This window comes from Cibotium barometz, chromosome 15, assembly GCF_041138505.1.
Source record: "Cibotium barometz isolate CiBa-2024 chromosome 15, ASM4113850v1, whole genome shotgun sequence".
NCBI classification, from domain to species: domain Eukaryota; kingdom Viridiplantae; phylum Streptophyta; class Polypodiopsida; order Cyatheales; family Cibotiaceae; genus Cibotium; species Cibotium barometz.
This window is the reverse complement of record NC_141060.1, coordinates 32,434,168-32,448,658: the sequence shown is the minus strand read 5'-3', so window position 1 is coordinate 32,448,658 and position 14,491 is coordinate 32,434,168. Positions and strand designations below refer to the sequence as shown.

Sequence of the window (14,491 nt, the reverse complement as noted above, 5' to 3'; positions counted from 1 at the left end):
ACGAAGGACAAGAAACGTCGTTTTCACGTTTCCCAAGCAGCTACGCGTTTCCTATAGCTAGAAACGGCTGGGAAACGCTTGATTTTAGTACTCTCTTTTAAAAAACACGTGGCAGGCCAAAAAGCGAAAAGAGCAGCTGCGAATTAAAAAAAAAACGAACCGGGCCCAATATTAATAAAAAACGAGTCGCCTTCAAAGCGTCGCGCCCTGCACACACTCTGCATGGAGTTAATGAACCCACAAGCCCACAAAGAGAACGACTGAGCCAGAGCATTCCACGCTTCACATTCCGCAGGTTTATCGTGAACCTTGAAAACGAGGGCTCGTTTTTTTAAAAAGCCCGTTTGTGGATTTTCTTAAAAAAGCACCGTTTTAATAAAATTAAAATACTGAGCCTGCGCTCGCTGTGAGACACTTACGCGCACACAGCTCTCTCTCATTCCCCCCTCTCTCTCTCTCTCTTTACCCCCTTCCCACCCCTTTCCATGCAAGCACAGGAGGAGCCCCCTTGCCTTTGCTTAAACTGTGCACCCCAACCTCCTTGCATTTGCTTTAACTGTGCGCCAAGAAGGACCATTTTCGAGCCTTGCAAATGTCCCCTTGATCCTAAATACCACCTTACTCTCGCAGATGCTATTCGCCATAGAGCCTTAAAATGCAAATGCATCAATTTAGTTTCTGTCCCTGAGTGGCTTTGCTCGAAACAGCTTCAATTGGAGCAAACTCGCAGGCTTAGAAGGAGAAGAGCCCCTCTTTTTTGCTAACTTCCAATTTCAACCATGTTCTCTTCTTCTTCTTCTGTGGTCCCCCTTATCACGCCCTTCAAGCCTAAAGCACCTCATGCTCCCGAGCCATTGTGGAAGTATGTGACTGAGAATGCAGCATTTGGAAAGGGGGGCAGCAAGAAATGGGAATGTTCTTTTTGCAAAACAAATTTTGCAGGCTCCTATCCGCGAGTACGGGCCCATTTACTCGGCATCAAGAACCAAGGCATCCAAGTGTGCTGCAAGGTGTCGACTGAAAATCGAGCAAACATGACTCGAGAAGACCATGAGAGCGCTATCAAGAAGCAAAAGACTGGCAACAATCTAGTCAACAAGAAGCATACAATGCAACCGTCCGTGGAAGGTATGTTCAAGAATGCATCTCGAGAGGAAGTAGATGAGGCCGTTGCTCGATGCTTTTATGCATGTGGTATGCCGTTTTATTATGCACGGTCTCCTTATTTTCATGACATGGTGGGTGCAATAGCGTCTTTTGGTAAGGGTTACAAAGCCCCAAACTATGAGAAGCTTCGCACCACACTCTTGGACAAGGAAAAAGACAGGGTTTGCAGTCGTCTGTCGGGGGTAGAGGCTTCATGGCCACACTTTGGGTGCTCCATTGTGTCTGATGGATGGACAGACACCGCAAAGAGGCCCTTGATTAATTTTATTGTCTCCAGTGCTCGAGGTGTGGTATTCAAGAGATCCATCGATACATCCGGGAGCCAAAAAACAGGGGAGTTTATTGCAGAAGCTCTTTTGGACATCATTAGGGAGGTTGGTGTGGACAATGTGGTGCAAGTAATTACAGATAGTGCTGCCAATTGCAAGCTTGCAGGTCACTTGGTGGAGCAAGCATATCCCCATATTTTTTGGACACCATGTGCAACTCATTGCTTGAATCTTCTACTGAAGGACTTGGTCCTAATCGAGTGGATGGATCGAGCTATCACCCAAGGCAAAGAAGTCCAGCAGTTCATTTCAAATCATGATGCAACAAGGGCCATGTTCAGCAAACACTCCAAGCTCAAGCTCATTAGGCCAGGTGATACTCGATTTGCTTCAAACTTCATGATGTTGCAGAGATTGGTGAAGGTGAAGAGTCCCTTGAAGCAGCTAGTCACAAGCGAGGAGTGGGATGCATGGAAGAGAAACAACGAGTATGCTTTGCACATAGAGATGCAACTCTTGTCTACTCCTTTTTGGGAGGACATAGAGAAGTATGTCAAGGTCTTGTGGCCGGTCATGGCAATGCTTCGTATGGTGGATAGAGATGAACCGGTCATGGGTACGGTTTATGAGGGCATTGATCAGATGCTAGAGAAAATCAAGGAGATATTGAAAGAATACATAGATGGCAACAACGAGTACGAGGAGATTCGGGTACTTGCACAAGAGCGTTGGGAAATGCTTCATTCTCCTCTTCACGCAACAGCTTATGTCCTCAACCCAATGTGGTTTACGAAGCGACCATACAAGGACAAGGATGTGATGAAAGGGTGGAGAAAGACGTTGGATAGGGTGGGCAAAGATGAAGATGAGAAGACAGAGTACAAAGCACAATTGTCACAGTACATTGGACTACAGGGGGATTTTGCAGAGTCTTCAGCTTTAGCAGACATGCAAAAGCTTTCTCCTATTGCATGGTGGGAGAACTATGGTACAGGTACTCCTATGTTACAGAGATTGGCTATTCGTGTCTTATCTCAAGTATCTAGTGCTTCAGCATGTGAGAGAAATTGGTCCACCTATGGCTTCATACATTCCATGAAGCGGAACCGGCTGGGTCATACGAAGGCAGATGACTTGGTCTTTGTGCACAGTAATCTTAGGCTCATATCACGGAAAGAGCCCTCTTATTCTTCAGGTCCATGCCAGGCATGGGATGTATTAGAGGAGGATTCTATATATGAGTGTTCTGAGGATCAGTTTGAAGATGAAGGTGTACTTCCCATGTAAACAATTTCTATCTTGTAGAATGATTGATTAATGAAATTCAGCCATGATGGTCTTCCATTGTTCTGCTTTGTTTTTCATCTTTTAATGGTGCTTACCGGTCAATAATTGAATTTGTACATGTACTTTAATTTTTTTGTAAAAAGATATATTTGTACTTCTATTTTTTTACCTTAAACTTGAGCCTACCCCCGACGTTTCCTAGTAATTGAGTTTGGCGTTTCCAAACGTTTCCCGAGTCTTGCCGTTTCCTACCAGGAAACGTTTCCTGCAACCCAGGAGTCAGGCTCCAAGGTTGGAGTGACTCAGATTGGGGTGGAGATCCAGACACGAGGAGATCTACTTCAGGATACAGTTTTACCCTCGGCTCAGGAGCAGTTTCTTGGAGCAGCAAGAGACAGCCAACTATTGCCCTTTCTTCGACAGAGGCAGAGTACCGGGCTGCTTGTGGTGCTGCTTGTGTGGCTGCGGAGGTTGCTAGGCGAGATTGGGTTTCCACAGAAGGGAGCCCACAGTCATCCAGTGCGATAACCAGAGTTGTATAGCTATTGCTCGGAACTCGGTCTTCCATGCCCGGACCAAGCACATAGAGATACAATATCACTTTGTACATGAGAAGATCTTGGTTGGTGACATCTTGCTACTTTATTGTTCGACGGAGGACAATGCGGCGGACCTCTTCACGAAGTCTTTACCTCAGGCTACGCTCAGGCGGCACTCCAGCTCCCTTGGGTTGATTTCCCAGCCAGGAGCTGAGAGGGGGTGTTAGAAGTCATCTCCTGTCTATATTTATACACCAGGGCCTTTGTTGTGGGTGTGCCCGCCCTGTATAAGGTGTTTTATCGTTTTTCCTCACTCCCCGTATTTTTCCCTATTTTTCCCATTTTTTCCATGGTGTGGATGGATGCCAGATGGTTGGCAGGAGCACCTAGTGGCTGGCCGACTGTCCATTCAGCAATCGTGTGGCTGGCCGACTGCATATTCAGCAGTCGTGGAGGTGCTGGTGGCTGGCCAACTTGCTCCTACTGTCATGGAGGCCATTTACTGTTGGCCGACTGCTGTATGCAGTCGTGGAGAGCTTTTACAGCAGGCCGACTGCATGCATGGGGCATATAAATAGGCCCCATGCCCCCCACCATTGTATCATTCAGTCATTTGCGGGATCTTGTGTATAGAGAAGAGTTTACACACCTATCTCTCTGTGTTTCTTGTGCTGTCTATTTTCTGCATTCTACTTGCTCGTCTAGCCAAGTTTGGTTATCATTTCCGCTGCATATTCTGACAGCATATTGTGTGGGACTGAACATGTGCAAGCGATTTTCTTTTTTTTTTTTCGAGAAAAAGATCCTTGAATAAGTTAAAGAAAAAACAGCAACAAAGGGCTAGATACAACCACAAAGGGCTACATACAAACTCGCCTCATTTAAGGTGGGAATCAAATGATCATGAGGGGAAGAGATGCTTCTCCTCCAGCTGGCCGCTCTCTGAGGAGAAGGCCATCTCATACAGGGGGAGGGGTGGGGGAAACCACCACACAAGTGGCCTGTAATGCCAAATGGGGTCACTGCCTCTATCTGTGAGAAAAGGGCTAGGCCTCCAAAGTCTCAAGAAAGCTTCCCGCCGCTTTCGCATGCGGTCAGAACCTCCCTGTAACTTCTCCCATTGACCGCGGAGGTTGTGAATGATATCAAGCCATATGCTACTGATGGTCTCCGCCTGCGGAGTGTGGGTGCCCTCGATGGCCTCGTTGCACCTAGCACGCTAAATGTGCCAGGGTGCTATGCTACTGCAAATCTCCCATCTCTGGCATGAGCCTGGTCGTCAGTCGCTTGTAGGTGGGGCTGTGACTGGTGCTGTTGCAATACGATGGTGAGAGATCTGAAGGCCTAGCCCACCCCCATCCTCCTCATAAGCCGTGACCACTCCAGCCTCTGTGGCCCAAGTGATAGTGCCCCATGTGATGATCCGGGTCGATGCCCTGTCCATAGCAAAGATGTGGAGAATCCTTTGCCAAATTTGCTGAGCCTTTGGGTAATCCCAAAGGCAATGTCTCTGAGTCTCCTGGGGGTGGCTACACCGCGGGCAAGCCGACCACCAATTGCTAGCCAAGTATCGACCGCCAAACTCCTATGTGCCATGAACCAAAGGAAGAGTGTGATCTTTTTTGGCCGAAAGCTATCCCATAGTCTCTTTCAAAAATCTGAAAGGAAATGCTGTGAGAGGCCCTGAGATTGCTAATGTGGTGCTGCTACTTGTGTGCCATGTATCTCATGCATCTGAGAAGCCTAGCTGCGTAGTATATGCAAAGAATGGGGCATCCCATGTCTCCTCCCGATCCGTTGGATCATGCCGAGTCCACTCTCCCGGATGATGGATCCCACTGAAGGCGCGTGAGAGGTCGGCACTCCCATATCCATAACTGCCATAATCTTTCCCTGGCCACCTTGGCTGGTGTTGAATCAATATGCCATTCTCGTGCGCGAAAACCAATCACCCTCACCCTCTGCAAGGTGCAGCCACTAAAATCCTTCAAGGGAAGCTCAGAACTCTCTAGTTTGCCATGGGACCCAATAGAGAAAGTGAGCAGACCACTGTCCTCATCTGCTTCGTGGACCGCCACGAGGATATCGTGTCTGGTAAAGTCGATGTCGATGCTGAGCCTATCTCTACCCCGGATCCCTGTCAGGCCTCTCTCCTGCACCTCCGGGGGTAGCTGCTTGCGGGCGATCCAACCTCCAAGAGACCTGGCTGGTCCCATGCTCAAGGCACCCCAAGAAACATGCGGTCGGGTCCCTAGCATGTGGCCACTGGGTAAATGGATTAGGGGGTTCTAGACCAAAGGTTGCCGAAGCCGCTCCTCTAAGGCAATTGGAGCTATCTGTCTGAGGGCAGGCCTAAGGTGCTCCCAAGCACGAAGTAAACTGGCTGCAAATCTGTCCTCAAAAGCTAGGCTAAAACCACGGGCTTGCATCTCTAAGAAGATCCAAGTTACACCCTTTCTCCAGTTCTCCTACCATAGAGCCACTTACACACAAGCCTTGTCTAGATAGAGCCTATGCTCTGATAACATCTTGGAAACCAAGAGTTGCCATGGTGCCCATGATGTGTCCAGTTGAAGGAGGGGTTTGTAAAAGTGTGTTGGCATGGAAGGGGTACTAGGAATTGACGTTCAGAGGGGCTAAGGGGTTGTGGGAGGCAAGCACATAGGAGAAGGGGAGAGCGTGGCTAGTGTTGGAGCTTCTGTTCTTGTTTTGAAGATAGGCAGGTACAAAGTTAATCGGTACCAAATTTCACATTCTCTCTTTCTAAACTTCATATGATCCTAAATTTGAAGTTGAATGGAAGACAAAGATTGAGTCAAAAACATGGCTAGAGGAGCTCAACTCACAAGCATCCTTTTTATAGTACACAAGTGGTGATGTTTGCAGCCCAAACTTGCTGTGTTCAATGGACTTGGAAACCTGCAATAATTGCAGAGTCTGAACATTGCTTGCAAGGTGTGTACAAAAAGGGGTTATTTTCTTATATACCCCTTTTTGTGTGACACTTAACGGAGTGTACAAAAAGGGGTTATTTTCTTATATACCCATACACAGGGCTAGAATGAAGTGACACTGAAGGAATCAATCCTTAGGTTCCCTTGTCACGTGCACACTCGTGCCATGGCTAATCTTCGGCATGAACTAGCTTAATCCCTGATTAGTGTAGCAGTAAACATAATCATTTAGATCATCATCAGTGTCAGTAGCATCAGAACCATTCAGCAGCATCTTCATCAGCATCAGCATCAGCATCATCAGCAGTAGCAGAAACATCAGCACCATCATCACATCATCTTCACCATCAGCATTGGGAAGGGTCTTGAGAACCTGTCGGCAGCCTCCAAGACTCAGTCGGCTGGCAGCAGGGACTTCAAGACAGCAGGCGGCTAGATCTAGGTAGTGGCCAGTGCAGGTTACAGCAGAGAATAAGAAGCGTAGCAATGAATAGGATATTTAGGTATGATTTCAGGTCTTGCAGCAGGCCGACAGGTGCTGTTCTGGCCGACCAGCAGTTTTCCCTCATATATAAGCATAAATTAGCATTCAGCAAATTCATTCAGTAGTTGATCATTTCATTCACCTCTATCATCGATAGACTCATGTAGAAGGGGCCGGGTCACCCCTATGGGGCTGACCTTAAGCCTGTGTTAGAAGTCATTTCCTGTCTTTCATAACCCGCATTTGCACTTCCAAGGAGATCCTATTCATGGGTGATACCCTGTTATAAAGAGAAGCCAAGTGCTGCCATATGCCTCTGGCCAGTGTCATGTGCTTTACGTGATTGATTACTTGTGGTGTGCAATTGAGGAAAATAAATGACCGGACCCTGGCGTTGACACGATCCCACATCTGTGCCTGTGCCTCGCAGTCCTTCTTCATTGACAGTAACTCCCCTTCCTCTGCTTCCGGCCTTGGAACCCCGATAACGATGAAATCAGCAAGGTCATATGACTCCAGCACAGACTCCATCATAACCTTTCAGATGCCGTAATTGTTCCCGTCCAACTAACGGTCCACTGGGAACGTGGGGAGAGTCGGGATCTTCATATGCTTCTCAGCCATCTCTAATAAATCTGCCATCACGGGGATGTAACTGAAAAGGGTGGGTGAGTGGGAAAAAAAACTCTAAACCTGTAAGTGGCTGTCCAGAACCTTAGCCCGCCTTCCTCTTGCAGCTTCTCTTCCCGAACAGTCCAAACAGTCCAATCAGCAACGTAACAATCTCCCTCTTGCTCAGAAAACTCCCAAGATCTTTCAAGAGCCTAGGGCTCTGATACCATGTCAAAATATGCAGCGGAAATGATAACCAAATCTGAGACCACAAGAGCAAGTAGAGTGCAGAAAATAGACAGCACAAGAGAAGGAGAGAGAGAGGCGTGTAACTCTTCTCTATACACAAGATCCAGAGGAAAAATTGAATGAGTACAATGTGGGGCAATGGGACCTATTTATATGGCCCCATCATGCAGTCGGCCAGCGCTAGCATGCGCTGCCAGCCCTCACGACTGGGCACATCCAGTCGGCCAGTAGAAAAAAACACCACGACTACTTCTGATCAGGTCGGCCAGCCCACGTGTCCAAAAGTGCAGTCGGCCAGCATCAGAAGCTCCTGCCAGCCTGTGGTTGGCAGCCACCCACATCATGGAAAAAATAGAGAAAAATGGGAAAAAAATACGGGGAGTGAGAAAAAATGATAAAACACCTATACAGGGCGGGCACACCCACAACAAATGCGGGAGCACATTAACAAGCTACAAGCCCTTCAGCAGGAAGTCCTCCAGGCTGGGAAGGAGATATCATCTGAAGACGTGGCCATTACTTTGCTGTCCCACTTGCCTGCTCAGTATTCCGCTTTTTGATTACGAGTGGCAGGCTCAGCACCATTACCTGGGAGGAGCTTGTGCCCATGGTCTTGGATCAGGAGGAACGTTTCACGAACCCTGCTCACAGCAGAGATTCGGAGGAGGCCTTAACTAGCCAACGGTCGAAAGGCCGGAATAACAACAAGGGCAAAGGGAAGGCTTCACCGGAGAAGTCTTCTGAGAAGAAGCCCGATGCAGAACGAGAGAAGCTGAAGGCCGAACGATCTTGCAATGATTGTGGCGAGAAAGGCCACTATTGAAGGAAGTGTCTTAAGCGGACTAGGAAGAGTGCCGATTCTCCAGCCTCAGCTGCAAAGACTCTTGCATTTGTGCACTTAGAGATGATGGACTCCGATGCTTCATCGTCTTCGAGCGAGGAGGCAGTTGGCTTCACCGCAAAGGATACCCGGGAATGGATTCTTGACAGTGGTGCTTCCAGGCACATGACTCCGTCCAGTGACTTCTCTTTGGATCTGAAACGGCAGTCAAGTCGCATTTTTATTGGCGACAACTCCACTATTCCGATACACAGTGAGGGCCGGATGGAGATTATTCCCGACGGCAAGGGGGGCAAGCATGCTTCCCGTGTTCTTTATGTCCCTGCTCTGGGTTTTCATCTTCCGTCAGTGCATGAAGTATGCAAGACTGGCTTTCGGGTGGAATTTGAGGAGCATTCAGTTGCTCTACGTGACCGTGAGACTGGCCAGGTAGTTTGGGAAGGCGGTGTGGAGAATGGTATCTACAAGCTCTCTGCACTCTCCTCGTTGATAGGTTCTCAGGTCGGAGATCAGTGGCACTTTCGTTTTGGCCACTTAAATGTGGACGCACTGCGGCGAGCTTTCCGAGACTAGATGGTGGTTGGCTTGCTAGATGTTGGCAGTAGGCAAGGACGTTGCAGTTCTTGCATACGTGGTAAGCAGCACAGGGAATCCTTTCCGAAGCCGGCTTCTAGGCGGGCTTCGAAACCGTTGGAGTTGATTCACACTGACTTGTGTGGACCTCAGCAAACACCATCATTGGGAGGATCTCTCTATTTTATGCTGCTTGTTGATGACTGTACCAGATTTACGTGGGTCTACTTTCTTTCATAGAAGGACCAAGCTTTTGCACGGTTCAAGGATTGGCACGTGCTGGTGGAAAAAGAGTCTGGATTGTAGGTAAAGACTCTTAGGGCTGACAAAGGGGGTGAATTCTTCTCGACTGTATTTCTCAGATTTTGTGCAGACCATGGCATCAAGAGGGAACTGGCCAATACCAGATCCCCTTTAGAGAATGGAGTTGTAGAACGCAAAAACAAGACTGTGGTGGAGATGGCGAGGACCATGCTGGAGCATCGTGATCTTCCTCGTCCACTTTGGGGAGAGGCTGTGGCAACGGTTGTCCATACCCTCAATTGGTCTCCAATGACTTCAGTACCTAATATGACTCCGTTTGAGGCATACTTTGGCAGGAAACCTGATGTCTCGCACTTACGTGTTTTTGGGAGTGATGCGTATGTACATATTCCGAAGAAGCAGAGGGGGAAGCTTGACTCCAAATCCCGCAAGCTTATATTTGCGGGGTATAATTCTCTTTCCAAGGGATACAGATTGTATGATCTAGACAGGAACGAGATTGTTGTCAGTCGGGATGTGGTCTTTGATGAGCATGGTCTATTATCCACTGTCGACGAGCCGCCACTTCTTGGAGATCCAGAAGAGTTTGATGATGATTCCCAGACCATTGCTCCAATTGATCAACCTCAGTCAGCACAAGACGTTTAGCCCGTAGTTGGAGTAGAGCCCCCGCAACAGCAAGAGGCTCCACGATCTGTTCGAGTACCTAGGTGGTTGTTGGACACCCTTCGGGAGTCAGGTGTCACGGAGTTATCCTCCGAGTGGACCACAGAGGACGGCCCTCGAAGATCACACAGAGTCTGAGACAAAAGCAATACAGCAGAGCTTCTTCAGGTAAACTATGCTCTGATGTCTCGTATTATGCGGGACAAGGAGCCCACTTCCGTCAAGGAAGCCCTCTCACAGGATACTTGGAGGAAAGCCATGCAAGTGGAACTTGATGCCATCGAGAAGAACAACACATGGGAGTTGGTATCGAGGCCGTCGAAACGGTCAGTCATTGGTGTCAAATGGGTCTTTAAGACCAAATACGCGTCAGATGGGTTGGTGGACAAACACAAAGCCAGACTTGTGGCTAAAGGTTATACTCAGCACGGCCAGGCATCGACTACGAGGATACCTTTGCACCGACAGCACGGATGTCCATGATTCGGACCGTTCTTGCCCTTGCTTCTTCTCAGAGGTGGCCGGTGTATCAAATGGATGTAAAATCTGCGTTCCTTAATGGTGACCTGCAGGAGGAGGTGTATGTTGAGCAGCCTCCAGGCTTTGTTGTTCCAGGATCAGAAGGGATGGTTTACAGGTTACGTAAGGCCTTGTATGGTCTTAAGCAGGCTCCCAGGGCTTGGAATCAGAAGATTGATTCTTTCTTTGTTCGGACTGGATTTCAGAGATCGGTTGCAGATCCCAACCTGTATCTCTTTTGGGAACACGGCATGGTTACGATTATCATCCTTTATGTGGATGACCTCATTCTCACTGGCGGTCATGTGGAGCACATTGGCGTGACGAAGACTGCCTTGTCTAAGGAGTTTGAGATGACCGATTTAGGCTTACTCCACTTCTTCTTGGGATTGGAGATCTGGCAGACCTAGAGGGGGTTTTTTTGTCTCTCAGCAGCGTTATGTTCATGAGTTGCTTGAGGCCTTTGGGATGGAGAACTGCAAGCCTATTACTTCGCCGATGGACTCAAACACAAAGTTAACCGTTAATGATCCTTGTGAGCCGGTTGATGCCTCGCTGTATCGGAAGTTGGTAGGTTCATTGATCTGGTTGCTGAACACCAGATTGGACTTGAGCTTCTCCGTGGGGCTATTGAGCTCTTTTATGCAGACGCCATTGAAGTCTCATTGGGACGCAGGATTGCGTATCTTCCGAAATCTGCAGAGTACGAAGGATCTAGGAGTCTTTTACACAAGAGGGGATGGAGTCAAACTCCAAGGTTGGAGTGACTCAGATTGGGGAGGAGATCCAGACACGAGGAGATCTACTTCAGGTTACAGTTTTACCCTCGGCTCAGGAGTAGTTTCTTGGAGTAGTAAGAGGCAGCCAACTATTGCCCTATCTTCAACAGAGGCAGAGTACCAGGCTGCTTGTGGTGCTGCTTGCGAGGTTGTGTGGTTGCGGAGGTTGCTAGGCGAGATTGGGTTTCCATAGAAGGAGCCCACAATCATCCAGTGTGATAACCAGAGTTGTATAGCTATTACTTGGAACTCGGTCTTCCATGCCCGGACCGAGCACATAGAGATACAGTATCACTTTGTACGTGAGAAGATCTTGACTGGTGACATCTTGCTACTTTATTATTCGACGGAGGACAATGCGGCGGACCTCTTCACGAAGTCTCTACCTCAGGCTACGCTCAGGCGGCACTGCAGCTCCCTTGGGTTGATTTCACAGCCAGGAGCTAAGAGGGGGTGTTAGAAGTCATCTCCTGTCTTTATCAGACACCAGGGCCTCTGTTGTGGGTGTGCCCGCCCTGTTTAGGTGTTTTATCATTTTTCCTTACTCCCCGTATTTTTTCCCCATTTTTTCCATGATGTGGGTGGCTGCCACAGGCTGGCAGGAGCTTCTGATGCTGGCCGACTGCACTCTTGGACACGTTGGCTGGTCGACCTGATTAGAAGTAGTCGTGGTGTTTTTTTCTGCTGGCCGACTGGATGTGCCCCGTCGTGAGGGCTGGCGGTGCATGCTAGCGCTGGCCGACTGCATGATGGGGCCATATAAATAGGCCCCATTGCCCCACATTGTACTCATTCAGTTTTTCCTCGGGATCTTGTGTATAGAGAAGAGTTATATGCCTCTCTCTCTCCTTCTCTTGTGCTGTCTATTTTCTGCACTCTACTTGCTCTTGTGGTCTCAGATTTGGTTATCATTTTCGCTGCATATTTTGACAGCCTGAATCATGTACCAGCATTAGTTACCTTTTTGTACCATATGAATAAAGAAAACCTAAACACTAATCTCTCTCTTCTTCTCTCTTCTCTCTGTCTTAATCTTAAGTTAATTAGCATCAATGTTCTTAAGTACGCTTAGGGCTGTGGATTAGTACAGCAAGGCTTCCGCGCATGCAACATTGGTATCAGAGCATTTAGGCTCAGCCCACTAAGCTATGTCCCAAGGAAGGTGCACAGTTTCAGCAGGAAGGATGCATTAAGGTAGCAGATGGAGTGGTCTACAATAGGCAAAGCTAGAGGAAGTAGTCCTTGAGGGTAGGTACGCAGACCCAATACCTCAGTAAGCTCTCAAATAAATTCCAAAAGCAACAAGCATTTCCGGCAGGTGACCCACCTCTGTGTCAAGGTTAAGGGAAAGCAGGCATTGGGACAATAGTGAACAAATGCTCAGTTCTTCATCAAGACTTGGAAGTGGAGATCAGGAGTGAAGGAGCTTAATCCCTGATTAGTGTAGCAGTAAAGATAATTGTTTAGATCATCATCAATGTCAGTAGCATCAGAACCATTCAACAGCATCAGAAACCTCAGCACCATCATCACATCATCTTCGCCATCAGCATTGGGAAGGGTCTTGAGAGCCTGTAAGCAGCCTCCAGGACTCATTTCTCTGGCAGCAAGGACTTCAAGACAGCAGGCGGCTAGATCTAGGTAGTGGCCAGCGCAGGTTACAGCAGAGAATAAGAAGCGCAGCAATGGATAGGATAGTTAGGTATTATTTCAGGTCTTGCAGCAGGCCGACAGGTGCTGTTCTGACCTTAGGCCTGAATCATGTACCAGCATCAGTAGCCTTTTTGTACCATATGAATAAAGAAAACCTGAACACTGATCTCTCTCTTCTTCTCTCTCCTCTTTGTCTTAATCTGAAGTTAATTAGCATCAATGTTCTTAAGTATGCTTAGGGCTGTGGATCCGTATAGCAAGGCTTCTGCGCATGCAACATCCCTTCTTAACTATGGGCCTGACCTTGTCATATTCCAGTATTGGTTATCAATGCTGGAGTCATGAGGTGGTCTTTTGCCCACTTTCTTGTCATAGTATTTGACTCAGCATTCTGGCCTCCTTAAAACCAGATCTAGATCGAGCATGTTATCTGTGCCAGGTATCCATGGTAGCACTTCCCCAACTGGCTGGAGAGGTGAATGCCACATTGAGAAAGTTACATATGGTTCCTAAAAACATTTTACTTTTCTTGCAGCACTCAAACAAAACACAGTCTGTTGTTAGAAAAAGAGGAACAGATCCCATAGCCATGGTGCTCACCAATTTCAAGGGCTCTGGTGTTGGCTTTGGTAACCCTCATTTTCTTGATATAATGTAATCTATGTTTTGCCTCTCCAAATTTTATCTTTGCAATTGGGTGCTTGAAGGTTACCTGTTTTTATTTGGCAGGTTTAGGAGCAGGTTGTGGTTTTGGTATTGGGTGGGGCTTTGGAGGTAAAGAGAGAGCGCTCTGGAGTCGTTGATCTTTTACTAGCAATGCTTGCTTGGCTAAGTGCACCACTTTTTTTCTCTTGCAGGATCTTCTTTACAATTTTTGGGGCTTGGTGTTGGTTAGTTTTTTCAAATATACATGTGAAATCATCTCTATCCAATTTAAAACACTTTCAGTTCTGACTTGGGAAAAGTTTTTTACTTCTGTATTTTGTGCCGTGAAAAGTTGTTACTGGCTGTGTACCTTTGCAGGTGGTGGTTGTGGAGTCGGTCTAGGCCTTGGTTGGGGTTTTGGAGCTGCATATGGTGCACATTATGTAAACTCAAAGCTTACTTTTGAAGGCATAGATTTTGAAAAGATCAAGTCAGAAGACAAAATTGAGGATGCATCAAAAAGTGAATGATGTTGTGGCTTTTTTCATACATTGAGCCAAGAAGAATCTCATCTTCTTCATGCAGTCACTAGGGAGTCCTTTACTTCGATTTTAATGGAAGAGGTGGTGTCAAGAGGTCAGATATGATTGCATAAGGAGAAAATGGTGTGTGAATGTGACATTAAGCTTTTGTGATTTTCAAACAATTTTGTACAGCAAAACAGAATCACCATTGATTGTGCTTAAATCTTCCTATGTGGCAAATTGTAATGTGTTGACTTTCTCCTGACTTTGGGTTCTTTGTTACTTATCCTTTCCTTGTGTGCCTGCCATGGATAATTGGTTTACGCACACCCTTGGTGGACGGCTAGATTGGCCTCATAAGTGGCAGGTTTTGGATATTGGGGCGTGATGTGTGTCAGGATTTTCACGGAGAGGTGATGCAGAGGTATATGTCACGTGCACATCATGTGGACATGCTTAATCCCCA

General features: G+C 47.5%; 2 protein-coding genes across 2 annotated transcripts in view; both read left to right on the top strand.

Annotated features, from left to right (window-relative positions):
- Positions 1-14,290, top strand: part of LOC147631185 (uncharacterized) — a 33,243-nt gene extending 18,953 nt beyond the window's left edge. The window contains exons 2-5 of the mRNA XM_086809511.1: positions 13,392-13,485; positions 13,586-13,630; positions 13,714-13,746; positions 13,880-14,290. Coding sequence (XP_086665637.1) covers positions 13,446-13,485; positions 13,586-13,630; positions 13,714-13,746; positions 13,880-14,031 — 270 coding nt within the window. The 5' untranslated portion in view covers positions 13,392-13,445 and the 3' untranslated portion in view covers positions 14,032-14,290. The remainder of the gene's footprint in view (positions 1-13,391; positions 13,486-13,585; positions 13,631-13,713; positions 13,747-13,879) is intronic.
- On the top strand, positions 490-2,723 carry LOC147631186 (uncharacterized). Its single transcript, XM_086809156.1, has one exon. It carries the CDS (start codon positions 780-782, stop codon positions 2,721-2,723), a length of 1,944 nt encoding a protein of 647 aa, XP_086665282.1. The 5' UTR covers positions 490-779.
- Positions 14,291-14,491: the final 201 nt, after the last annotated feature.